Source organism: Quercus lobata, chromosome 5, assembly GCF_001633185.2.
Source record: "Quercus lobata isolate SW786 chromosome 5, ValleyOak3.0 Primary Assembly, whole genome shotgun sequence".
In the NCBI taxonomy this organism is placed as follows: domain Eukaryota; kingdom Viridiplantae; phylum Streptophyta; class Magnoliopsida; order Fagales; family Fagaceae; genus Quercus; species Quercus lobata.
In genome coordinates, this window is record NC_044908.1 from 22,548,825 (window position 1) to 22,576,096 (window position 27,272).

The 27,272-nt window shown below is 34.4% G+C and overlaps 2 protein-coding genes across 2 annotated transcripts; one reads left to right on the forward strand and one right to left on the reverse strand.

The window, feature by feature from the left end:
* Positions 1 to 1,728: 1,728 nt before the first annotated feature.
* Positions 1,729 to 14,122, forward strand: LOC115989594. The gene is made up of 16 exons (XM_031113353.1): positions 1,729 to 2,234; positions 5,365 to 5,752; positions 5,855 to 6,032; positions 6,173 to 6,312; positions 6,405 to 7,635; positions 7,742 to 7,842; positions 7,987 to 8,131; positions 8,446 to 8,514; positions 8,716 to 8,761; positions 8,849 to 9,019; positions 9,095 to 9,228; positions 9,365 to 9,444; positions 9,583 to 9,718; positions 11,175 to 11,358; positions 11,534 to 11,616; positions 13,754 to 14,122. The coding sequence occupies exons 1-16, from the start codon at positions 2,123 to 2,125 to the stop codon at positions 13,886 to 13,888; spliced, it is 3,333 nt and encodes a 1,110-aa protein (XP_030969213.1). The 5' UTR covers positions 1,729 to 2,122; the 3' UTR covers positions 13,889 to 14,122.
* Positions 14,123 to 15,549: 1,427 nt separating this feature from the next.
* On the reverse strand, positions 15,550 to 16,971 carry LOC115988340 (60S ribosomal protein L37-3). The gene is made up of 4 exons (XM_031111872.1): positions 16,862 to 16,971; positions 16,612 to 16,747; positions 15,952 to 16,053; positions 15,550 to 15,844 (listed from the first exon to the last, which is right to left on the reverse strand). The coding sequence occupies exons 1-4, from the start codon at positions 16,862 to 16,864 to the stop codon at positions 15,798 to 15,800; spliced, it is 288 nt and encodes a 95-aa protein (XP_030967732.1). The 5' UTR covers positions 16,865 to 16,971; the 3' UTR covers positions 15,550 to 15,797.
* Positions 16,972 to 27,272: the final 10,301 nt, after the last annotated feature.

A 27,272-nucleotide genomic window follows, 5' to 3' on the forward strand; every position in this document is an offset into this window, starting at 1 on the left:
TCATTTTCTACAACTTCATTAATTTAACTTCTTATTTATCACTACATATTAACTAGGTATCGTATATAAATATAGGTAAAAATGCAAAACTTACCCTCAAACTTTCACCATTTTTCATTTCAGTCCTTTAACTTTCATTTTTGTCAATTCAGTCCTTTAACTTTCAATGTTTTGTCAATTCAAGGCTCCGTTACTGTGCAATTACTGTTGCTGTCAAAATCTATAAAACGACGCCGTTTTGCTTGTGTTTTTTTTTTTTTTTAATTCGGAATTAAAATATGAAAAAAAAAAAAAAAAAAAAAGTCGTTCCCCTTCCCCTGAATCAACTCTTCCTCTCTATCCCAAGGAGATTTCCCAGTAAGCATTTCACACACCACACACCCAAAAGCCCAAAACCCTCCGCCCGCAAGGACTCCCTCCGCCTCCTCGCCTTCACCTGCACTGCCCACCCGGACTCCTCCTCCGCCCACCTCACCAAGATCATCGGCCACGTCATCAAGCGCCTCAAGGACTCCGACTCTGCCGTCCACGACGCCATTGGCTCACTCTCCAACCTCTACCTCAAGCCCCCTGCCGGCAATAACGAGAGCATCATGGGGCTGTTCGTGAGGCCGTTGTTCGAGGCGATGGCGGAGCAGAACAAGGTGGTGCAGTCCGGTGCGGCAATGTGTATGGCGAAGAAGGTGGAATTTAAGATGTGTGCATAATAAATATGGCGAATTTTACGGTGGGGTGGTGGCGGTGAACTCAGTCTCTCTCTCTCTCTCAAACCGGCTCACTGTCTCTCTCTCTCTCTCTCTCAAAGTTTCACGGGTTAGGAATTTAGGTACTTGGTTTTCTTTTGATTCAGGGGAAGGGGAACGACCTCGTTCCCCTTAATGTTTTTTTTTTTTTTCTTTTTTTCTTTTTTTTTCTGATTTTTCATATTTTAATTCTAAATTAAAAATTAAAAAAAAAAAAAAAAAAAAAAAACACAAGCAAAACGGCATCATTTTATAGATTCTGACGGCAACAGTAACGGAGCCTTGAATTGACAAAACATTGAAAGTTAGAGGACTGAATTGACAAAAATAAAAGTTAGAAGACTGAAATGAAAAACAGTGAAAATTAGAGGGTCAGTTTTGCATTTTTGCCAAAAATATATTTTGGAACTTTCCCATGCATTTTATGGTTTAGTGACTAATTAATACTAATATAAAATGAGGCTAGAGTTTTGTATCTCAATTCGTACTTTCTAATACTTCAAATGGAGATGTCTAAAGTTCAAATCCCTCAAACTTACATTTTCTTTGTTATATATATATATTTTTACTTTAATTTTTAGAGTTACAAACAATGCTGAAATAACTTATTAGAATTCATCCTCTTTGTTCATAAAACAACCCAACACTAAATAAATTATGATTAAATTAATTAGTGTTGAGCTTCTCTAACAAATCTAATTAGATTATAAAAAATTCGAATTATATTATGCATATATACAAATTATCTAATCTTAAAAAAATTAATATTTATAATAATTTGTTAAATATATGTATTAATTGCATTTCCAAAACAAATTGTAAAATAAGTATAAAATAAAAATAAAAACAAAATTTTCTGCAACATATTACAACCTGCAATGACTTGGCAGATGAGAAATCCCACAACCCCCAAATTATCCAACACACCCAGAAAGAAAAAAGAAAGAAAGAAAAGTGTTATAAGTGAAAGTGACAGAAAGTGTGGGTATTTGTGCGCATGAGAGAGAGAGAGAGAGAGAGAGCTAAGCAAAGCACTCACACGCAAAACGCAACGCAAGCACGCACACCCAAAACCCAAAACCTAACGGTCCTTGCGTTGAATCTCTATTGTATTTGTAATTCCCCTTTTTTTTTTCCTTTCCATTTCTACCCCTTTCTCTGATCGTGTTCGTTGAACTCCTCATTTTCCCACATTTCTCGGGAAATTGTTTTCCCTAACATTACATGATTCATCTTTGGATTTTATTTCCCAAATTTTTTTTTTCTTGGGTCAATTAAAAACAAAATACATTTGTTTTTGTTGTTGGATATATGAGTCTTTTGAGGGTTTGTGCGATTGTGAATGAGTGAGATTGGAATTGGAGGAAGCTGCGAAGAAAATGAGCACGCAGCAGAGGCAACATGTGAATGTTCGTGACCTCGCCGAGGAAGCCAAGAAGCGAATTGTGGTTCTTATCATATGCGTGGTCGGATTGTCCTACCTCATGTCGTGTATGTTTTTTTATTTTTTATTTTTTTTAATTTCGATTTTACTTGTGATTTACGTTTTTGTTATTTATTTAGTTATTGATTGATTCTATATGTTTTTACGTTCAATCATAGTTACTTGTTTATGTTTATTTAATGAGAATTTAGATTGGTTTGTTGTTTTGATTGTAAATGGTTACTTGGGTAGTTGTTGTTTTTAGCTCTAGACAATTGTTTTGAGCGTTCTTTGATCAGTGTGATAATGGGTTTTTTGGGTATTGCCTTTTTGGTTTGCTTAGTGTGTGGAAACATCACATTATTGGGTTTGTTCTAGATGAATTACTTTTCTTCATTAGAACCCGTCAATGCCGGCTTTGCATCGTGTTTTAAGACTCATTGTTTCCTTCATTTCCTGTTGGAGGAGGTGATCAGCTTGTTTTAACATGAAGAAAGGTATAGAAAAAGCCATAGAATTCACTACTACTCTAGACTCATTAGTTATAACTGTGTGAAGGATTGCTTTCTACCATTTCTCTTGTGTTTATTTATGATGTTGTGTTGAGGTGCTGAAGCATGGCCGTTAATCTATGTAATTTCTGATACGGCTTTGGAGGTATAGAGAACCTATGATAAGGAGTCCATGTTGGTTTGAAGTTTTTATTGATGTTCCTTTTGAGTTCATTTAGTCGGACATGGTATGGAAGTTTTGAAATGTAATTTGTGGAGTTATGGACACATTCTATCAAATAAGGAATAGGCAGTGTAAGGTGTGGGGTTATGGATGCATCTTGGTTAGGAGTCCATTTAATCTGTCTTGCCTTTGAAATCATCAGCATCATGTGTACTTCACATGCCTAAATACCCAAAAAAATATCTTCAAGTTGCAAGGAACTCATTGTTAGTGTTATTGTGTGCTTGATATGTGTTGTTGGCACGCTGACATTTATACTCATTTCGTCAATGTTTATCAAGTTGAGGTCCAAGTGACAAAGCAGTTAGTGGACTTTAGTCTGCTCTAACTAATGATTTACAGGGTTGTGAGTAGTGACTATTGTTAATTGCAATTAGAGATGATTTGCTTGTGATAGGGTTTTGGGTGAGGGGTTATGGTCTATAGGGATAGCCTTTTGCCTCTCCAAAAGTTCACTATCTTTCAATCCTTGTTATTCAATCATCTTCAAAAAGGCCTTCTCTATGGGACACCCAAATTTTGCTTTGTTTATTTTTTCTTAAAAATTTCAGTAAAAAAACATTTTTATGTTGTAAGGGTCCAGGTGACAAAGCAGTTAGTGGACTTTATTCTGCTCTAACTAATGATTTACAGGTTCATGAGTTGTGAATATCATTAATTGCAATTAGAGATGGATTTGCTTGTGATAGGGTTTTGGGTGAGGGTTTACAGTCTTTATTAGGGACAGCCTATTGCCCCTCCAAAAGTTCACCATCTTTCAATCCTTGCTATGCAATCATCTTCAAAAAGGCTTTTCTATGGGACACCCAAATTTTTATTTGTTTAGTTTTTCTGAGAATTTCAGTAAGAAATAATTTTATGTTGTGAGGTTCAGCCCTGTTGGTAACCACACAATTTGTCTTTGAATAGAAATGTGGATCTGTGGACGAGGATGGATATCTTAAGATCCATTAGTTTACTTTCTTATTCCCTCATCTAATTCGGACCAACATCTTCTTCTTCTTTTTATGCCAAAAAGTACAGCTTAGCCTTTAGAATCCCAACTGGCCTTCTTAGAAGCTCTTTGTCTTCTTTGTATAGCAGGATGGCTTTTACTACATTGAAGAACAAAGGAATCTTGCTATTGTGCTGCAAGTATTAACTTCACTGTTGGTGATATAGGTGGTCACATTAGGGAAATCTTAATGGATATTTCAAGTTTTGGTGTTTAATTCAATCGATTTATGTATAGTGAACTTTTTAAAATTTTAAATTGGATAATTGGTTGTTTTTATATGATGTCTTTCCATAGATGTGTATTGTATTAGGCTTTTAGCTAATATTTGTGTAAAATCCCAGTTTGTTTCTTTGATTGAACCCGTTTCATTTTCCATTTGAAGAAAACATATACTCAATGCTTCCTTCCACGCACTAGTATAAACTTATCAGATTTTATATGGTTTTTGTTGTCTTGTCTGATTTTACTTTTCTTTTCTTGTTTTTATTTTATGTTTTAAGTTTATTTCAATATTCACTCATTGCCATAAGGGTTCTGATTATTTTAATGACAACTGTTGAAATTGATTTACTGTTCTCATTATGGTTCCATCACTCTTAATGGTTGTTTCACCATGAAGGTTGGGTAGATTTATCATGTTTCATTCGTATATATTTGCAAAAATTTGTACTTTATGTTTATAACAACTGGACAGAAATGCATCACATTTGTGAATGTGTTTGAAGATTTCTTGGGGATAATAATTTCATGGTTATGTAAATATTTTGTTCAGTTTTCATTGAGAGTAAAATAATATTTCATTGATACTTAGGGTGTGTTTGGATACCACTTATTTTGCTGAAAATTGAAAAATGAAAACAATAAAAAAATATTTTCCGGATTACTGTTCACGTCAAAAACACTGTTCATTTGTCTATTGCACTGTTCATGTCTGGTGCTAGGTTTTTTTTTAAAAAAAACAGCTGAAACGCAAAATGTGTCTGCACCAAACACAATACAAACGCTCACCTATTAGAAATGAGGGGCATAGCCCAAATAAACAGTAAGTACTTTTCAGTTTTTATGTTATCATTTTGTTCCTTTTTTAAACTTTTCTCACACTTCTCTGCTATTACTTTTGGTTTAAATGACACTTTTTTAAAAAAAAAATGGGCTTCCAAGTCCTTTTGGATTCGAGATTTTTTTTTTTTTTTTTTTTTTTTTTTCCTTCTCTATTTATCGAACTTACATTAGTAAAAGAGTTTGTTTGGTGCCAAGCTTGGTGAAAAATTTTCTGCAACATCATGGTGAGAAGTTTATTTCTTGATTTGCAGCCTTGAGGAATTAGACCAGTACTGACGATTTGTATGCTTAAAATGCTTCTCAAGTGTCTCAGTCATTTGGGAGATAAAGCTTTCATGTGTGCATACTTGTTCTTGTTTTCTTTTGTCTCAATATGCTACTTATTGTTGTTGTTCTATTGTCAGTGACAAGCTCCTCAGTATGGATCAACTTGCCTGTTGCTGCCTCCTTAATCATTGGCCTTCGTTATTTATCTTTAGATTTTGACATGCGGAGAAAAGCTGCAGCATACAACAGCAAACCATCCTCTAATACTCCTCATAAGAAACCTCCTGAACGTCCTAAAATTGTTGAAAAATCTGAGTGGAGAAGGAAAGTGAATTCTCCTGTCGTTGAGGATGCAATAGATCACTTTACAAGACATCTAGTTTCTGAGTGGATTACAGATCTCTGGTACTCTCGCTTGACACCTGATAAAGAAGGTCCGGAGGAACTGGTGAACATCATGAATGGTGCTCTTGGGGAAATTTCAGGGCGCATGAGAAATATAAATTTAATTGATCTTCTGACAAGGTTTTAGTTCCCAAGATGCCCCACACCATTTCTTTTTAATTTTCGACTGCTTTAATTTAGAAGCTGATTAACTGAGGAAATAATTTTCTCTGTATGGTACAGGGATCTTGTTAATCTAATTTGCACCCACTTGGAGCTTTTTCGAGCCAATCAAGCAAAGATTGAAAGACAACATTCAGGACCACTAACAATTGAGGAACGAGATGTGCTTCTAAGACATATCCTGGCTAACGAGGACAAATTGCACCCTGCTCTATTTTCAGCTGAAGCTGAGCACAAGGTTGTTTACTTTCTTCCTTCGTCTTCAAATTATGCAAAAGTCAGTGAATTTGTAGGTCTTACCTAAAAAGGTTGTATCGTTTCTTGACTTCATCTGCCTTCAAATGTGGTTACAGTGCTTTTTGTACCTTTTGTTTCCAGGTTTTGCAGCATCTAATGGATGGTCTTATTCCTTTGACATTCAAGCCTGAAGATCTGCAGTGCCTTTTCTTTCGTTATATAGGCAGGGAACTTCTTGCTTCTGCAGTAATGCGACCTGTCTTCAACCTTGCTAGTCCAAAGTATAAAATTGCTTCACTACTTGCTTCACTTTTTTTTGTTTTGCTATGTGTTTCAGCTTTCATTTTTTTTTCTTCAATTTCTTTGTTTGCAGATTTATTAATGAAAGAATTGAAGTCTTAGTCCTTAAAATGACCAAAGCTAATAAAGGGGTTTCCACGGAAGGGGCATCTCAATCCAAGCCAGAAGAGTCTTCAAGGATTCCATCTGATCATTTTTCTAGGTTCTTAGATCCTACTGTTACTGGTGTTGAACTTGTGCAGTTAAAAACCAATCAGTCTAGAGCTGCTGCCAATACATCTGTAACAGATCATGTGAATGGAAATCTTTCCAAAGATCCACTGCTTTCTGTTGATCCTCGATCAACCCGTTCATGGAACTCATTGCCCTTCAACTCCCAAACTAGTGAAGAAACAGGCATTCAAAGCCAGCGCCCAGGAGGAGAATGGGGTGACATGTTAGATCTGATTTCTCGCAGAAAGACTCGAGCCCTTGCTCCAGAACATTTTGAGAACATGTGGGCAAAAGGGAGAAACTACAGAAAGAAGGAAGGTGAAAATCGCGTAATTGAGCAAGTACCACAGAATTCTTCACCTGGAAAGTCAGTTAAAGTGGATCATTCAAAGGCAATATCCAAGCCCAAAGAAAACACTGTAACAAAGAATAATCACTTTGAGAGTAGTACTGTTCACTCTGAATGTACTGATCAACTTTCTGCCGAGAACTCATTCCGCCCTACAAATCGGAATGTATCAAATCGCTCTTCATTTGTTTCATATGAAGAAGATGATGAGCACAACCTCACACGTTTGGAGGTTGACTCAGGGAGCAGCACTTCTTATACTTCTGAAGATGATGAAATTAACAATATAACTGGCCTTGGTTCTCCAGGAACTAAAGTTTGGGATGGTAGAAGTAAAAGAAATCAGGATATTTCTCATATTCATCATCCACTTGAAAATTTTGAAGGCCTTACTGCAAAGAAGACCAGTAAAGGACATGTTAACTATCGAAGGTTAGTCAAACCCCCATCTGGCCGTAAAAGATCTAGATCAAGCAGTCAGAAGACACCAATTTGGCAGGAGGTTGAGAGATCAAGCTTCTTGTCTGGTGACGGACAGGATATACTTAATTCTGCAAAAGAACATGCGAATGTTGAGGACTCCAGTGAGGAATCTGAGATTGAAAATTTGGGTAGAATTCACAGTGGAGCAGCTGCTTCTTCATCTGCGTCCTTCTTTTCTATACCAGAGAGTCATAATTCGGCTGTTAAATCCCTGCAAAATTCATTGGCAATGAATTCATTTTTTAAGTTGAGATGTGAGGTACTTACCATAAAGCCCTGGAATTTGTCTTGTTTCAATATGCTTAATTTTTTGTTTTCTGATTTGCTGATATATCTAAAGGATGCATGCTCATTTAATGTTGCAGGTATTGGGTGCAAATATTGTGAAGAGTGGCTCAAAACAATTTGCTGTTTATTCAGTATCCGTTACAGATGTAAATAACAATAGTTGGTCAATCAAAAGAAGGTGCCAAGGATTATGCCGTAAACTTTCTTTTTAGCCTTCATTGATGTGTTCTGTGATTTCCCAACATGTCAAACCTGTTGTTTAAGATATTTTGTATAACTTATGGCTTCTGTAAGTGAGATTTATTGATTTTCTTTTAAATAGGTTTCGTCACTTTGAGGAGCTACATCGGCGTCTAAAAGAGTTTCCAGAGTATGATCTTCATTTGCCACCGAAGCATTTTCTATCAACAGGTTTAGATGTACCTGTCATTCAAGAACGGTGTAAATTGCTTGATAAATATTTAAAGGTCAAAGATTGAATCTCACTTTTTCTCATTATTTGGAGTATGAATGTCATCCTCTTTAGAAGTACTATCTATTTTACTTGTGTTGTCAGTAGCATGTAATAATTTTTTTTAATGCACTCGTTGGGATTATGCTTATTGTCAGCTCCTCTAGTTCAATGTGTTTAATTAAGTATCCCTGATTTCAATTGTGTTATGAGTGGACTGGCAATGTAAATGGTTTATTCTTTATATACCATTTTTTGGTACTATGCTGGCTGTTAATGTCCTTTTCTGCTTCATATCACTCAATAACCTTATTTCTTGTTGTATTTCAGAACCTTATGCAGCTTCCAACAATTTCTGGCTCAATTGAAGTTTGGGACTTTCTCAGTGTTGACTCTCAGGTTCTTTATTTTATTCTCTCTTTGACTGTATTTTTTTTTTTCTTTTCTTTTCTTTTGTTTCTAAACTGTTTAAATTTCTTAATCTTTTTTAATTTTTATTGATTTTGGTGTATCTCTTGTATACTTCCTATGTACATGGATTGTGCCCTTTTGTGCTCTTAATCTGTTTTGTTTACTTATAAAAATATATATATCTTGCAGACTTATCTATTCTCGAATTCCTTTTCCGTCATCGAAACTTTGTCAGGTATATTTTAAATGTTGACTTTTACATTGTACTGTTTTTTCTTCCTATGACTCATCCTATCTTTCCATACTTCTCTGGAATTTTTAGTTGACCTTGAGGATAAGCCATCTGGAAAGGCTAAAGGGCTTCCAAATTTTCTTGGGCCTGTAACCGATCACTTATCTTTGAGGAGAGAACATTTGAGCACTGAAAGCAAGGAGTCTGCATTTCAAATTAAGAATAATTTTGTGGCTGATGGGTTAAGATCAAACGAAAAAGGTATCTCTTATTCTCCTCTGGAAAAGCTTAGTTAAGAATATAGAAATTCATTTGACAATTTTTGCTGTAATTCAGATTCTAGGACGCAAAACTGTACAGCTTCACTTGCAAACTTGGGGAACACTGCAAGAGGAAGAGATGGTGATAGTTTGGAAGAGGCATCTGAGTCGCATCTTGATGCTGCTACTGATCCTACCCTTCCTACAGAGGTAACCCTAATCTTTGCTTTGGAACTGATGTGGAGCATAATTTAGTGATGTGCTAGGTTATGCCTTCTTTAACAAAATTTATTATTATTTTTGGAATTGTTATTTTAAGTTCATAATGCGCATTTCTTCCTTGCAGTGGGTACCACCAAATTTGAGTGTCCCCATATTAGATTTGGTAGACGTCATCCTCCAGGTCCACGATGGTGGATGGATCAGGTATTAAATAAATATATTTGTTATTTAATGTCCTTACAACTTGGCATAACATATTATTGATTTTCAGCTTGATAGAATCACATCTTGATCTGATTGATTAACTTCTTCTGCTGAATGCTTATCTGCTGTGCCTTACAGACGGAAGGCTTTTTGGGTGGCCAAACAGATACTACAACTAGGAATGGGTGATGCCTTTGATGATTGGTTAATGGAGAAAATCCAGCTTCTGCGTAAGGGATCAGTGATTGCTTCAGGGATCAGGCGGGTTGAGCAGGTAACCTTTGAAGCTGCTTTGCTCTCTAGAGTTTTTTCAAAAAAAAATTGTATTAATGTTTATTATTGTTTCTTGTCTTTAAATTTATACTATAGTATAGTTTTGACCCTTAAAGTTTGAGGTTGCTTTCATCTGAACCCTTTTCGTTCAAAACTTTCATTTTAGCCCTTCATGTTTGATTCCGTTTTCATATTGGCCCTGCCTTCTATCTCCGATAGTGATCTATCCGCTAAGTGCCAAATGAGTGCTTAGTTACTAACCCTTAATCTGGCACTTTACAATCAGATTACTAATGGAGAAGGATGGTAGGGCTAATACAAAAACAGAATCAAACATTAAAGGTTAAAATGAAAATTTTAAAAACGTAAAGGATCAAATGAAAACAACCACAAATTTTAAGGTTCAAAACTGTACTTAATTTTAATTAAATTTTAGGTTTAGATCTTATGCTCAAGCTCATGTGAAGTTTAGTTTTGCAATCAGTAAATTTGATCTGTTGGTGCTACTCTTGCTGATTGCATATAAGTTTGTAAATACTACTATCTGTGTTAGTGAGAGGAGTTGATATGGCATATTTTACCACCCAAGTTTTATTCAGGATCAGTCTTGATAGCATATACACACATTTCAAGTGATAGTAAAATTGTGCATCCTGCTGACTCTCTTTTTTGAGCATCTTTAGAGGGGCTTCCTTGGACATGGAATTTTATCAATGAATTGGGCTTTCTACAGAATTTGGATTGATTTGAATATACCTGATTTGTTTTCTTTGGCATTTAGATGAGCCATCTTAGAAGTTTCTTAAAGTAATTGTATCTAATGATCTGAATTTTATATATTTTTTTTGGCAATCTCTCCATTTTAGTTGCTTGCTACTTTAAAATGATACATAAACAATGTACTTAAATCTCATGGGATATCAAAACACCTGGCAGTACTCCAAGTAATCATTTATCATTTATCACTGATAAATTGTGTAAATTCCAACATGAGGCATGAAAAAAGCCTGTGCTCCTGGTTAAATTCCTGTGGTCTACTATTGCATGACATGTAGGATTCAGGTAAAAATGCTGCTATTATTGAATTGTTTCCTGATTTTACTTTTAAGTATAAATTTATTGTTTTCCTGGAAAAATCGTCATTGGAAATGGGATGACAAATTTTTTTTAATAAGCAAATGGGATGGAACTTTGAAGAGGATAAAGGGAAGAGCATTGGAACCTTTCAAATGTGATTTCTCTACTTTGGGGCCTCTTGAGGCTGAAACTGTGAATGATAAAGTGTATATCATTTTCAACAGTTGCTTTGAACTAGTAGCTGCACCAAAACCTAATTGGCCTAAGAATGCTTTAATTCTAATATCATTGTGTGTTTCCAACTGTGATCCGTGCTTGTTTTGTAGATTCTTAAAATAGAAGATCTATTACTGATGTTGGATCCTATTTTATTTAAATAGATACTTTGGCCTGATGGAATATTTATAAGCAAGCATCCAAAGCGACGACCACCACCATCTACAAACCCATCACAGAATTCACCCCATGGCCAACCGCCTACAGGGGTATCTTCACCTAAAATCAGTTATGAGCAACAGCAGGAGGCAATTCGGCGTGCAAAATTTGTATATGAGCTAATGATTGGTAATATCTTCTGCTCAGTATGTTACATGTTTTAATGATCTGTTTTGAGTTTTGACACCACATACAGATGCTTGTTTCTTCTCTTGGATTTTTTTTTTTCCTGATAAATAGTTTCATCTCTTGGAATCCAATGGCTCTTTTTTTTTTTTTTTCCTTTTTTTTTTTTTTAATTTAGATAATGCACCAGCAACCATTGTAGGCCTCGTAGGCCGTAAAGAGTATGAACAATGTGCAAAAGATCTCTATTTCTTTATTCAGGTAATTTTTATTCCTGTGAAGGTTAATAATTCTCTCTGGAAATGTCTAATAGAAACTAATCTTTGTTTGCTGTCCTATTTCAAAGTAGTAGGTTTTTTTCTGACTTCATCACTTGACTTTTGATTTTGTATGATTGTCTACATCCTTGATTTTCTTTAATATTTTATGCTAAGGATCATATATCAACTGCTCACTTATTTATCAATAAAATATATCAACTGCTCACTTATATTTGCATATCTTCACTTGGAAATTTGTTGCAAATAAATTGAACAAAAGTAATTTAACCACTACTTTGTTTATTTTTATTACCCGATCAATTAAAGCTGCTCCTATTATGACAATTTATTGCATTCTCATGCTCTGTAATTCCACCACAACATAAATGATGCATCAGATATTTTAAGTTTTAATGATACTGGAAGTCAGAAATTGTGAGTTTTGTGTTGGAGATCTATCAAAATTGTCAATGTCCTTTTTATATACTGCTTCTCCAAAGTTGATACACCCACATCCAAATTTTGTGATCAAAGGATAAAGTCTTGCCATATTAAGGATTAGCTTTCTTAGACATCATGGGTTTGGTCGGTAAAAAGGTATCAAATTACTAGGGGTGAGGTCAGTTCAGTTTGGTTGGGATAGGGGGGAGAATTTCTCACCAAATTGAGATCCCTGGTTTTATGCACACCTGCACCGAAACTAATAAAATGTATTAAGGCCACCAAACTGCACCAATGGATCTTGGGGCAGTCAGTTCGGTTCGGGGTGATTGGTTTGGGCATGTGCCTTTTTATATTTAAAAAAACTAAATTATAGATCTTAAACAGATAAAACAAACAAGCAAAATTAATGAGAAACTATAACATTATTGCAACAAACTTTTTATTTGATAAGAATTAGGATCAGAAACGCAAATGCAAACAAAAACAAATAAAAATAAAAGTAAAATCTCAACGATACCCATAAACAAGACTAAAATACTTTCAACCACACCATATCTTTTTGCAGTGATTACAATGGAATGTCAAAAAATGAAAAATAAAACAGTGCCAATGCCAAACAATTGCGTTCAACAATACCAACTCTGCTTTGGCAAAGAATCAAAACCCCAAAAACAAAACAAAACAAGCAAAAAATTAAAAACTTTACAGCCCTAGGGCAGTACTTAAAGGTGAAGAAACTTGGATCGAATCAGTGATTGAATTGAGAGGAGAATCTGGATGTTCGATAGGTTAGGGGAAACAACGGCGGGGGCAAACGGTGAATGGCAGCGTGGGCAACAGCAAAGGCAGTGTGGGCATCGACAAACGGCATTGTGGTTATTGGTTAATTGTAGGGAGGGCATCGACCTTAGAGAGACTAAGGAGCAGCAGATTGAATGGAGGCAGGGAGAAATTATTAGGGTTGGAATAAACTGTCTTTTTGTCAAAATATCCACAAGGGGTCGAACTTGTGACCAAGGATGCGTTTTAAAACACCTAAATATGTATATGTATCAGTCGGTACATAAAACCAAAGTTTCTAATTTTCAAAACTGAAACTGACCAAAATTTTGAGAAAACAGCCAGAACAGCCTTTCGGTCGGTGCCAGTCAGTCAGCTCAATCTATTGGTTTTTTTTTTTTTTTTACCAACCCTATGAGTTACAAACTACTTGGGGCATGTGAATAATAGGAAAATAGAATCTCTATCCTTTCACTATAAAAGGGCCACAATTGAAGTATCTTCTTCTTTCAATGAATCTTGTGTTAAACCTAGTGGTCTCGTTGTCTTTTGGAGTGGTCTCGTTGTTGAGGTTTTACTGATTGTTCTTCTCTCTCTGAGTTTATTCTTTCCCTCAGCTTAGTTTCTTGATTACTCTTTTTGTTGTGCTGCTTGTTCTATTTTTTCTTCTTGTTCATCGTCATGAACAACTTGTACTTTTCCTTATTTTCTCATTAATAATTGTTTTCTGATTACCTATCAAAAAAAAAAAAAAAAATCTTGTGTTAAACCTATTCGTTATTCACAATTGGTTTTTTTTTTTTTTTTTTTTTTTTTTTGAGATAGCATTCTTGGAACTCCATATTATTTCCACGGATATTGATTTGTGATCAGGATATTTTTTAGCAGAGAGTAATGACTTTTTTATTGCGCAGTCATCTGTATGTTTGAAGCTCCTGGCTTTTGACCTTCTTGAGCTGGTGGTTTTGTCAGCATTTCCAGAGCTAGATTATGTGTTTAAGCAGTTTGAAGAAGAAAAGCATAAATTTGGCGAATTTAAGGAAAATTAGTGGAAATTTGGTTATCACTTGATAATGTTTGCCTATTTGCCCTCCACATTTTACCACACGTTATTTAATGGCTTGTGATTTTGCTTCATCAATTCATTCATAGATCTGAATTCTGTAATTAGCTTTTTTGACTTGGCGTCTTTGAGGAAATTGTATGTAAATCATGAGAATAGTGCAAATATATAACTTTTATAAAGCTCTTCTTTTATACAAATTTGTGGAGATTTTGACATTTGATGAGATATTTTGCAATTGTGCAAGAGAAGATGTAGTTGTCGTTAGATTGCCACTATAACCAATTTTGTATAATTATTGACGCTGCAATAATCTTAATCAACAAGCAGAATAAAGCCTTCCCTGTCCTGCAAGCCCTCTCCCATTTATCTTCCGTATGAACCATCCTTGTTTTCAATGATTTTATTCTAGAACAATGCACAGTTCATGGTGCTAGAAGAATTCGTATTTGAATCTGTGGCATTGTCCATAGAGGCTAGCAAGGACAAACAGAGCACTATCATGAACCAAGGCTGTTAAGGATTTTCACGAGCCATTCAAATAGATGGATGGTGTTGTTGCACACATGGGCAATACGGACTCTTCGACTACAATATAATTCCTCAGTATGAGAACTTAAGAGTGGAATACTGTTTAAGTTAAAGGTTGATATTGCAAGAGATATCAGACTAGTTGAAGCTAAGTGGAACTACATCTAGCTCGGTTTAGTAGATTTGAGGCATTAATCGTCTGATTTTGAACTGATCCTTGCATATTGGTCATAATATGAAACAAGACGTTGTAGTGTACACTCGGGTATAAAATTTTGTTACTAGAGTGCAGAGGAAGGGTATCATTCATTCTCACACTCAAATCTCGCATATCTGGAAACAGGAAATTTATTTACAATACAAAGTAGAAAAAGAGCTTGATGCGAGATGCACTTAGCTCGAATTCATGTTTTATCCCTTGGTTTTTTTTTTTTCGACACAATCCCTTGGTTGTAAAATAAATGAAATTGTAATCAAAACATAGTGATAGCCATTAATTCAGTGCCCAAGTCCCTTTGCAAAACAAGGTTCGAAAGCACGCCCATAAAATACCAAGTTAGCAACTAGGGCACCTATCTGCTCGCAGAATTGAAACCCGCAAATCTTTAACTCACCATACAACCCTAACTTGTACATGGGGAATAGATTACATTCATTTTTCAAGCATAATATTAACTGGAAACGTTCCTGATCTAAAACCCAACGACCCAGAAATTGAATTAAAAACAATAACTCTACCGCAATGTATGTCATCATTTCACAATCAATAACTCCTCCAGATTGCTGAACCCGTTCACCAATAGTCTGTAAAAAAATTGACTGAATTTCTCTCTTCCTAGTAAAAGCAATGGCAAAAACAATGCAATCATGTGTCCTGAACGCCACTTACTCAAAGCTCTTATATCATTCCTTTTCTATTAAAATGAGTGGCAGAAAATACATCCAATCCAGTTTCTGAAACAAATTCAGGCTAATTGAGCTAATATTGATTATTAATTGTAGAAACTATAATGCAGTTAAACCATTGCATGTCCAAAAAGTCTAAACAGTAACTTTAATTCCCCCTGTTAATCTGACATTGTGGGGTTAAGCTCACTATTATCTCAGTACTCGAGAAAAGTTAACCAGAAACAAAATTCAGAATTCATTTTGGAATATAACCAGGAAAACATAGTAGACGCATTCATCCTTGTCCAAAATTAAAGCAACTACATATTGAACCAAATCAAAAATAACTAAAATCATTATAAGGTTATGACACCCATCAAACATTACATTCAAAAACCAGTTCCAACATATTAAGCTCAATCTAAACTTGTAATTTGTGTACCAAATTACACCAAAAACAACTCTCCAATGATGCCTTAAGCAGTAGCAGCTGCTCCCTTCTTCCTTGGTGCAGCTTGAGTACCTAATAAAAATAGCAAACAAGAAATCAAGATAAGACTACATAACACACACCAATTTCGTTTAAAAATTACGACCAATATAAATCAAATAAGGGTAAAAATATTATACCCTCTCTGAAGCCACTCTTGAATCTGCGAGGAACGTGGCGGAGGTACCTCATCCTTCCAGTTCCGGTGGTCTTTCTTCTGATTGCCTTCACACTCCAGTTATCTAAGAACCAAGAATAATAAAATAAATCCTCATTTGCCCCAAGCACAACCCAAAAAATATAATTACTTGCAGTAAACACAATCAAATCAAATCAGAAAATATTGTTTTCATTTGTTAAAACTAAAACCAACAACAACCCAATACCTCAAATTCATATACAAATAAACCCATTGTAAATATTCAGGCAATAACATCAATTACCAAAATACAACAGCAATTCACAGAATAACCAGAAACACAATCGAAAATCGCATCCATGAAGGGCAAGGACCATTTCCTTAAATTCACACACAAACAAATCCACAAAGCATTTCAGCCCAGAAACATCAGCAACACACACACACATCATCATCACAATTATATATAATAGTAAAAACATTTTTTAAAAATGACTTTGATTTAAGCAAATCCACAAGCAATAACAACAACCCAGTTCGTAAAAACTGAAACGGAAGCAAACCCAGAAGCACAAACGAGTAACACTACTTACACATTCACTAGACAAATATATATTTACATGAATTAATACAAGAGAGAGAGAGAAAGGAGGAGGCATACAAGTCCTCTTGCGGGCAGCAGGGTAGGCACAGGCAGAGCAGCGACTCTTCTGAAGATGGAAACTGCGGCGGCCACACCTCACACACAGTGTGTGGGTCTTGTTCCTCCTCTTACCGAAACTCCCTGTTCCCTTACCCTATTCCCCCATTTTTAAAACACAGACAGAGAGATATAAAAACATCAGACACATATAGATACAGAGATGAAGAATAGATCCAGAGAGAGAGAGAGATATGCTGTGTTTGTTTACCATTGGTGCAGATGCAGATGCAAAACCCTAGGAGGAGGAAGAGAAGAGGTGTGGTTCTTCTTAGGGCTAAACAAAGAAGACTAAACGCGGCGGTGAAGTTCACGTTTTATATTAGAAATAGAACGAGGGGTTTTTGCTTTTAGGGTTTGTTAGGGCAATTTCGGAATGTAATATGAGGAGGGCTCTCATCTGGTACTTGGGTTGGGTGTGCTTCGTTTTTATTGGGCTTTTGGGTTGGGTTTTTGATGATTGGTTGAGGACGAAGATGGGCTAGATTGTGGAAGGGCCTGATTGGGATTTTCTGAAAACCTGGAAGTTAGATGATTGAGTCCATAGTCGTTTCAATATAAACGATGTGTCGTTTGTGTAGTGGGAATTTTTTTTTATAGATCTCATAAAATTTAAACTTATGGCATCTAATCTATAATGATTGCTCTTAGGGGTGATCATGGTACGATTTTGGACCATTTTTAGCACCGCACTTTGCAATGCAATTTAGCCAAAACCATCATTGCACCACACCTCAATTTGTGGCCACACGTGCGGTGCGGTTCTGTGTAATATACAATGTGCAATTTGGTCGATTTTGGGCTGATATATTTTTGAAGATGTCATGACCAATTATTACTTTGCTATTAATAATCATTAAAATATGACTGTAAGTTTTTTTTTTTTTTTTTAATATAACCTGTGTAACAAAAAAAAGTAATACAAATATGTATATGACAAAAAATATATATATATTTATGATAGATTGACAATAAACTAAAAGTGCTAAAAATATATACAAAACTAAAAACTAATCCATGTCAATAAACCATACACAATTATATATGTTAAACAAATATAACTTGTAACACAAAAATGCTTAACAAGCAACAACCATAAGATCTATAATAGTGAACCATATACACGGCTAGTCATGCGTACTGAGAGTGAAAGGGTATTTTAAACCTTTAAAGGTCATTGTTCAATCCTCTATCCCAAATCCTGAAACTTTAGACGTTAAATCCTTTAAAAAGAGTTCAAAATGAACTTAAAATTTTGAATATTTTTTTCCTTAGAATGTGATTATAGATTTCAACAATTGATATAAGAATATCTTGATAATCGAGAATTATGTCTTGAAAGTTTTTTCATGTTTAATCTTATTCGGCCCCACAATGAAATTCTGCTTGCAATTAAAAGAAGAAAACAACCATAAAAATTAATCAAAAAAAAAGCCAAAGTAATATGATTTACACAACCAACTATTTGTACTACTATCAAAAGAAGAAAACAGCTATGAAAATGAATCGAAACAAAAATAGCCAGGGTAATCTGATTTACTCAACCAACTAATATAGTAACATAGATTAAACAGACCATTAGAACTAGTAAAAGAATATAGACATGACAAAAGACTTAGGGAATGGGGAAGGAAGGAGTGAGAAGACACAACTTACAGCACTAGCACTTACAAAATGGTCTAACCTTTGTAAGTACTAATGAGACTTATAAACCGAAAACTTACTCACTAACTGACTGATGTGGTACTTTAGACCACTTTTTTTTTCTTTTTTCTTTTTTTCTTTTTTGAGATAATATAAACAGAAAACTTAGGGAATGGGGAAGGAGGGAGTGGGAAGACAAGACTTACAACACTAGCACTAATAATTGATAAAAATATTTTAGATCAAATTTTTGCAACGATATATTTATTATAATAGATAATTATTTCATGTTTGTCATTACAATAAATTAATATATCATTGAAATAGATTGTAATAATTTATATAAAGTTATTGCAATGATAACTTTGTTGCAATAACCTATCATTTCAAATTTTTCATTGCAATAAATTACAAAAATAATTAGTATCAAGTTATTGCAATGATGAATAATTTTTTTTTATTATTACAATAGAATTATAGGTTGCATTTTTACTAGAGCAAGAGAAGGTAAAGCTCGGTGACCTTTAACCATGCAAATACCAAGCAAAAGATGGTCATATAACAAATCATTCACTTTTTCAAGTTTATGTACCTATGATATTACATTAGTATGAATGGATAATATATTAGTTAATGTAATAAGAAAAGACAAGTTAGGTCGCCCTCTCTACCCTTTTTTATTTATAAAAAAGAAAAGACATGTCATTCCTTTTAATTTTTTTCATAAAGAAAAAATTATAGACAAGGAGATATATGATAGAGATATAAATTAATTTAATTGGGAAATAGATTCATAAAAAAGAAAATATATGATGGCCCTTATCCTTTATGCAGCAATTGCTACATACAAGGTTGCAACAAATCCTCTCCCTTAGTTAACATACTTAACCAAGTCAGTGGAGCTTTCTTCTTAAAAAAAAAAAAAAATGTTAGCGGAGTTTATAAGCAAACTTAGGCCCATTCAAAAAATTGATAATGCAAGCATGGGCTTGTTCTAAATGTTCAAGTTTGGGCTGGGGTCCATAGCAAAGAAAACAAGTCAAGCTTAATTTTCTTTTTGGTTAAAAAGGTTCCTGAAATCCTTGGAAACAAAAAGTGATATGAATTGGTATATTAAAAAGGTATAATAAATTATCAATTGCAAGAATTAGGATTTCTCTTTCGCTAAGAAAGCTCTAACTTTTCTTAGGTAGTGGAATTGGAGCCCCTTCTTTGTTGAAGGAGTTTCTGTCTTCCTTGGTTTAATAAGTTTATTCCTCGAAGTGTTGGGTTTTCTTTTAGGGTTACAGAGAAATAGTCATGAGTGTTTTTTTAACCTAGCCTTTTCTTTCTTTTTTCTCTCTCTTTCCCTTTTGCTTTCATCTATGGATGATTTAATAAGCAACTGGAACCAGCTCACGCTTTCTGAGAGGGAGGGTTCATGGTGCTACCTTGAGAAAGATCTGAGTTTTGAAGAATTAATTATTGCAGCACAGTTTTTTACCAAGCGAAACCTAAATAAGGAAGCCATCACAAGAATTTTTAATCACCTATGGTGGTCTCAAAACAGTTTCAAGGTGAGAGATTTAGGCTTTGTTTGGGAGGAGGGAGTGGAATGGAATGGAATAAAAGGAATATTTTTAGAATATTATTCCCTCCCCTGGTGTAGGAGTTTTAACAGAAAGAATGGAAGGTCTATTCCCTTATTTGGGAGTTTAAGTGGAATGGAATGATTAGAAGGGAACACTTTGTCCTTCCTTTTTCCTTAAAACATCAAATTTTTGTTCCTCCCAAAATTGGTAGGAATGGGAGGGAATGAATTTAGATTTAATGAAATTTTTGTAAAAACTCCAAAAATACCCCTTTAATATCATACCTTTTTACACATCACGGCAATTTTTTTTCTCAATCAGTTGTTAAAAAAATATATATATATATATATATAAAAATAAAAAATAAAAAAAAATAAAAGGTTGTCATTCTTACACCCTACTGCTCACATTGTTATTGCCCATTCTTTGCAAAGCGAAGCTGCTGCTGTTCATCAAATTTTCAGAAAGACATCTATTGTCTGTTATTCTTTGCAATTTTTGGTTACTGCTCACAAGTCTTTCTTTTTCTTTTTCTTTGTCTACTAGTCATTTATATTGTCTACAAATATTAGGTGGGTTTTTCAACTCTTACTTTGTCATTTCTAGCCATGAGGATTCTACCATGAAGAGTGATATATATTGTCTTTTATATTGCTTTGTGTGTAGTCTTTTATATTGGTAGAGTGGTTATTCTGCCATGAGTTTTATTTGTCTCTTCTTTCATTGTGTGTAGTGTTTTCTTTCTTGTTTTATCTGCTACTATGATATGCATAAGACTACGTGATATACACTTTATGCCACTTTGTCTGCTACCATTAAAATATTTGACATTTTTTTTCCTTTTGTGAAAGTTTCTTGTTCATATATTTAATTTTATGTTAAAATATAAAAAATAGTTAATTTACAATTTAAAAAGCTATCAAAGCATATTGTGAAGTGTCCAAATTTTATAATGAATAGAACATGTGCCTATAATTTCTTTACCTAGGACTCCAACTGATAACATAACTATTTTTTTTACTAAGATGGATTTGAATGATGAGGTACTTAAGACCATAATGTTTTCGGACTTTATGCGGAAACTAGCCTTGGTTCATGCTTCATGCCGTTCTTTGTGCTACATTATTCATCAAAGGCAACGATTGAAAAGACGTGTTCCTCACATTCCTACACAATCAACCATAGAAAGACAATTAGTTCATGATAAAATAATGCATCGACTTAGAACTAGTGAAAAATGCTATGATGTAATACGCATAGGTCCACAAGCTTTTCAAGGTATGCGTGACATTTTACAAAGAGACAATGATCTTCAAGACACGCAACATGCCACAATTGAAGAGAAAGTTGCCACGTTTCTTTACATTCTATCACATAATGTGAAGAACCGTACAATTTCCTTCTTTGTTTGTCGTTTTGGTGAGACCATTAATTGCCATTTTCATAATGTGTTAAGATCAATAATTATATTAAAGGATCAATTCCTTCAACAACCTAATGGAACCCAAGTGCCAGTTGAAATACTATAGAGTAATAGATTCAATCCATATTTTAAGGTAAATATATCATGTATATATTATATATTTGATAGTAGTTTAGTATAAGTATATTTTAAGGTAAATGTTTTTGAAAGATATTGTTAATTTTAGGATTGTATTAGGGCACTTGATAGAACATATGTTCATGTCAAAGTGTCTAATGAGGATGCACCCAAATATCGGGGTAGAAAGGGTTAACACAAAATGTGCTGGTAGCATGTTCATTTGATTTGAAATTCATGTACGTATTACTGGGTTAGGAAGGAATTGCTTCAAATTCGAGAATAATAAAAAGTACTTTAACTAGAAACGATAATTAGAAAATTCCACAAAGTAAATTTAATTCAAATACGTATTAGGATATATTCTTTATAATTAAAAAAATTTATAGTATATAATTAACAATTGTTATTGTTTATTCAGTAAATATTATTTTGTTGATGTGGGATATATGAATAGAAGTCATTTGGTTGCACCTTCTAGGGGAGTGTGTTATCATTTAAGAAAGTACTATGTTCGTTTTCCTGAAAATGCTAAAAAATTGTTTAATTTGCGACATGTGTCAGTGCACAATGCTATTAAAAAAGCATTTGGTATACTGAAAAAAAGATTTCCTATCATAACAAGTACTACAGAACCTAGTTATTGTGCTGACACACAAAATAAAATCATTTTATCATGTTGCACACTTCATAATTATTTAATGGATGTCAATCTTGATGAAAGTTTTATTGCTAAAGTTGATGAAGAGGTTTTACATTCTCACCGTGAACATGTGGCCCCTACTCCAAGAGAAGATGGTAAGGATGCTAGGCAAGGAGATATTATAAGAGATTTTATAACATTAGCCATGTGGCAAAACTATGTCCAAATGTGATAGTTTTTGGGTTTACTGTTGTCATGTAGTTCAAGATTATGTTAGGTTTCAATTACTTAGACCTAAATATTATGCAAAATTCTCTTTTCATTTTGATATTGCTCTCTATCTTTTGATAAATAATATTAATATCTACACAATATTTTATATGAATTTTTTGTCCAATTAATTATAGCATGGGTAAGATATCAAAGAAGAATGGTGAAGATCCAAGCAAAGAAGTACAATGGAGTAGTGTTATAGATGATGCTTTAGTGGATGCTTTTTTACATCAAGTGATGATAGGTGGTAGAGTTAATGGAACTTTTACCTCTAGTGCATATGATGACATGGTGAAAAAGTTGGTTGAAAAATTTCACATGAAAATTAACAAGGATAAGGTGAAAAATCGACAAAAGACACTAAAGAAGAATTTTCATGAATGCTATGACATATTTAAAGATGGATTGAGTGGTTTTGAATGAAATGATTCTTTAACTATATGGATAGTTGAACCCGATAGTTGAACCGGAAGTTTGGGAGCAACTCATAGTGGTAAATTACCATTTTTTGTGAGTTTAATTTTGTATTACATAATTATATCTGTTGTATAACCATTTTCTTAGTTTGTAACAGTCTAAACCTATGGCCAAGAAGTGGATGACAACACCTATGCCTAACTACTTTAAGATGACACAACTTTGGGCTAAAGATAGAGCAAGAGGTAATCATGTTAAAACTATAAAGGAGAAATGTACTAGGTATGCTGCATCGACCACTATTGATGAGATTAATAATTTGATATCTCAAAATGAAGTTTCTTTGGAGAACTTTGAAGTTGAAGATGATTAGAGGTCACCAGAAATTACTGTTGTACGTTCTCGAGTGTCATCACAAGATGCAATGTCTTCTAAAAGTAAGAAAAGAAAATTGGCAGAAGATGATGAACTTGGGAATGTAATTTCTCAGTCATTTGTTAATGTATCAATGGCAATTGATAGGGCAATTGAGGTTATGGAAAAGTATTTTTCAAAGTCATATGGAGCCGAAGTTTACCCAACTTTGGGCATATTGGACTTGGATCCAATATCAAAGACTGAAGCCGACATATTTTTTATGGAAAATCCAACATATAAGGAGATGTTCTTTGGTTTCCCAAATCATGAGTGCAAATGTGTCCTATTGACACTGATGTCTAGGCCTAAAAATTAAGAAGTTTGGGATTTCTAGGCCAACTTTAGATTTGCTTTATTTTGTTATTTTGTTTTGTTTTGGCAAGACTTATTACAGGAGTTTTTTTTAAAGATATTTGCTTGCGTTTTTAGACAAATTTTATTCTGTTGAAAATAAATATGCGATGCATGAATTACTTTACAACATAGAAACATACATAACTTGTTTTTTAGCTACAATAAATTTTTCATTTTCCATAAACTAAAATAATTTTTTATGTTCTTTAAAATGAAAGGTATGATAGTAATGTTATTATAAAATAATTTCATTTCATTCCTTCCAATGTCACTTCCAAACAATATTACTTACATTTTATTCCATTCCATTCTTTTATTTTATAACATCCAAACAAGATTTTTAAATTCCATTCCATTCCTTTAATGATTATTTCATTCCATTCTATTCTATTAATGATTATTCAATTCCATTCCATTCCCTTATAAACTCCCCAACGAATCCTTAGGCAATCACAAAATTCTTTTTGTGTTTGATAACAAACTTGATGCTAATAGGGTCTTTTTGAGCGAGCTGTGGAGTTTTGATAAATACTAGGTGGTCATGAAACGATACGAGAAGAATACTCATATATCTAATCTGAAGTTTGACAAAACAACATTTTGGGTGCAAGTCCACGACATCTCTATTAGGTATATGAATGTGCAAGCGGCAGAAAAGATTTGTGAAGTTCTTGGCATAGTCCACCACTCTACTGATTCTTCACTAATGGAAAATCTGGGTAAACTTCAAATATGAATGACTATTGAACTCATGCTACTAGTGTGGGTGCTTAGAACATGATGACGAGGATTGCGATATGTGGATTGCAAATGAAGGTAATCTCTTAAACAACTAGAAATAGTTTGGATCATATGTAAGAGCTCCACTATTCATTCTCTCTCAAAAGAATGTGGTGAATGTCCCTAGTTTCTAAAATCTAAATGTGAAAGAGTTTTATCACTAGTCAAGTCTAGCCCAAATGGTGTCAATTGTCCCAGAGCAATGGAACAGAATGAAAACATCACTCAGGCACAATTGGTGGTGGAGGATACGCTGGAGCAATCAACTTCGGTGGTTGGAGATCAATTAAGGAAAGAAGTGGGGAATAAAGTAAACCCGACTTTTCTGCTTAATTCAAGTGTTTCCTTTCCTACATGGGACACATTGGTACCAGATTTTGCGAAAGGCCAAAATCCAATTGATCGTGATAATGCCTTTTCAGAGGAGGTTTTTATATCTCCTATTAGCATAATTGATTCTGAGTTGACAAAATTTGACCCAAAAGAGGACTGTTCCCATATTCCTCAATAGTCAGACCACATTCCTAATGCAACATAACCAACTAAAGATACTGGATCATGTGAGGGGTAGGGGATTCTTTTAGTTATACCTCAATCTAGAGAGAAAAAACAAACCCAAAAGTGGGTTTGTATGAGTAGGCCAGAAAAGTACAGAGAAAATCCATATAACCCATAATTAATCTGGCAGTAGTAAACAGAGTTTTGTATAGGTTGATGATCTCCCTGAATTACCTAGTAAGAAACGATAGAGTTTAAGGAGTGATGAAGAAACATCTTTTGAATTAGTGGCAACTAGTGATCAACCCTACCAAGAACAATGAATTGCTTAGCACGAAACAGTCGTGGGCTTGAGAACCTACATATATGGAAGGAGCTTGGAGATATCATTCGAGCAAAAGACCCCCCTATCGTGTTTATAGCCGAAACATGGATAAATGAAGCAAGGTTTGCTAAAGTACAAAGAAATATTGATTTTGAACACAAATGGGTGGTTCCTAGAGAAGGTATAGGAGGGGTGGTCTTGTCCTCTTCTAGAAAGTATCAGTTAATCTGACAGTTGAGAACTTTTCTAAGTATAACATTGAAATTATACTTGTGTAGGTTCCATAGGGTAGATACTTGTGTCATAGCTACTAGACATGCTCCATAATCCTTTGTTTTTGATCAATTATATAAATAAAAAAAGGAAAAGGAAAAATGGAAAAGAATTAGTAATAATTAAATGTATATGTTTTAGTAAAATATAGGTTCTGTTGGAACATTTTAATATTAAATAATTAAAATGAGTAAATGTTATAAAATAAATGTAAAGATGTGGAGTGAATATGGAAGATGAAGAGTTGTGAAAAATGTTTAATCCCACATTGAAAAGGAGAGAGACTTTTTTATTCTTTTTAATTGTGGTGATTAATGGGCTAACATGAATTGTCTCAGATATTGGGCTAGATACGTGTGCAAGGGGGAGGTGAAGAGTGGAGGTATCAAAAATGGAAATGAATCAGCCCCTTGGATCCTCCTACTTGACAGTCCATTCAGAATAATTACCATATCCGGTGTAAATTTAATTTACAGATAATTGGACCTAATTAATTAGAATAATTGGGTAGTAATTTCGTAAGGCCCATTGACTATAAATAGACTCATTCACCCAATCCAAGTTACTGCATTCACAATACACACTAAAAAAATAGAGAGATTATTGGCAAGGAAGGGTGTTTCTTTCTGGTGGAGCTTTGGGCTGAACACTTTGTGCAGAGGTTGTTCTAGCCATACAACACTTGTTGGGCTGTTGTATCCTGGGGGAGACAAGTCAGAGAAGGTCTGCACCGGTTACAAGAGTTAGCCAACCAAGGGCTTGAATCTCCTTAAAGAGAGCGAGTGCCGCGCCTCAGTCCAAATAGTGTTGTGTATTTCCTTTCTTTATATTAATAATATTCAGAAGTACTATTCAGTTTCTCTTTGTGTATTATTTCCATTATTATTGTGTTTGCACCAACAATTTTAAGGAGATTCAAACACATGGAGTCTTCACAAGAGAAACCAAATGAGCCTGTTGGAGATCTCAACAAGCCCTTTCGCTTTAAGGGAGCCCATTTTAAGAGGTGGAAAGGAAAGGTCCTCTTCTACTTAAGTCTTCTCAAAGTCTCCTACATCCTCACTGACAAGAATCCGTCAAAAGTTCCTACCGATGAGATGAATGAGGAAGAATATATTCTCCATCAAGAAAAAATAGATAAGTATACAAAAGATGAATATAATTGTCGCTCTTATCTATTGAATTGTCTTGCCGATCATTTCTATGATTATTATGATACAACTTACAATTCTGCTAAGAAAATTTGGAAGGCTTTACAAAGCAAGTATGATACCGAGGAGGCAGGTGCAAAGAAGTATGCTGCTAGTAGATTTTTCCGTTACCAAATGGTGGATGGAAAATCGGTGGTGGATCAAGCACAAGACTTCCAAATGATTGTGGCAGAATTGAGATCCGAAGGCATAAAGATTGGAGACAATTTGGTGGTAGCTGGCATAATTGATAAACTACCACAATCTTGGAGGGAGTTCCAAAAAACTTTGCGGCACAAACAGAAGGAGACATCCTTGGAGACTTTGATCACACGCATCCGTGTGGAGGAGGAGGCTAGAGGACAAGATGCACTCATGACACAAGAGAGCAATGGTAATTCCACCACAAAGGTAAACCTTATTTCATCCAATAATAATATGCCCAAAAATCATTTTCCTAGAAATGTTCAATTGAAGCCTAAAAAAAAGAGCCTTTAAAAATAATAATAGACCTCAAGGAAGGGGAAACCCAAATAAAAATTACAATAAGAACCAAGGACCCCCTTCACAAGATCAATTTAATAGATCCTGTTTTGTCTGTGGCAAGAGTGGGCATATTGCTCGATTTTGCAAATTTCGGAAACGTGAATCTGTCCCGCAGGCTAACGTAACCGAAGAGCCTTTAGTGGCTATGATT

What these genes read in the sequence shown, in the direction of transcription:
- LOC115989594 (XM_031113353.1), top strand. Translation starts at nt 2,123, where the DNA reads ATGAGCACGCAGCAGAGGCAACATGTGAATGTTCGTGACCTCGCCGAG. An exon ending in TTTTTAAGTTGAGATGTGAG is followed by an intron (nt 7,636 to 7,741) that starts GTACTTACCATA and finishes TTAATGTTGCAG; the next exon opens with GTATTGGGTGCAAATATTGT. An exon ending in TGTATATGAGCTAATGATTG is followed by an intron (nt 11,359 to 11,533) that starts GTAATATCTTCT and finishes TTTTTAATTTAG; the next exon opens with ATAATGCACCAGCAACCATT.
- LOC115988340 (XM_031111872.1), bottom strand. An exon ending in TGCTGCCCGCAAGAGGACTT is followed by an intron (nt 16,054 to 16,611) that starts GTATGCCTCCTC and finishes CTTGGTTCTTAG; the next exon opens with ATAACTGGAGTGTGAAGGCA. An exon ending in CAAGAGTGGCTTCAGAGAGG is followed by an intron (nt 15,845 to 15,951) that starts GTATAATATTTT and finishes TATTTTTATTAG; the next exon opens with GTACTCAAGCTGCACCAAGG.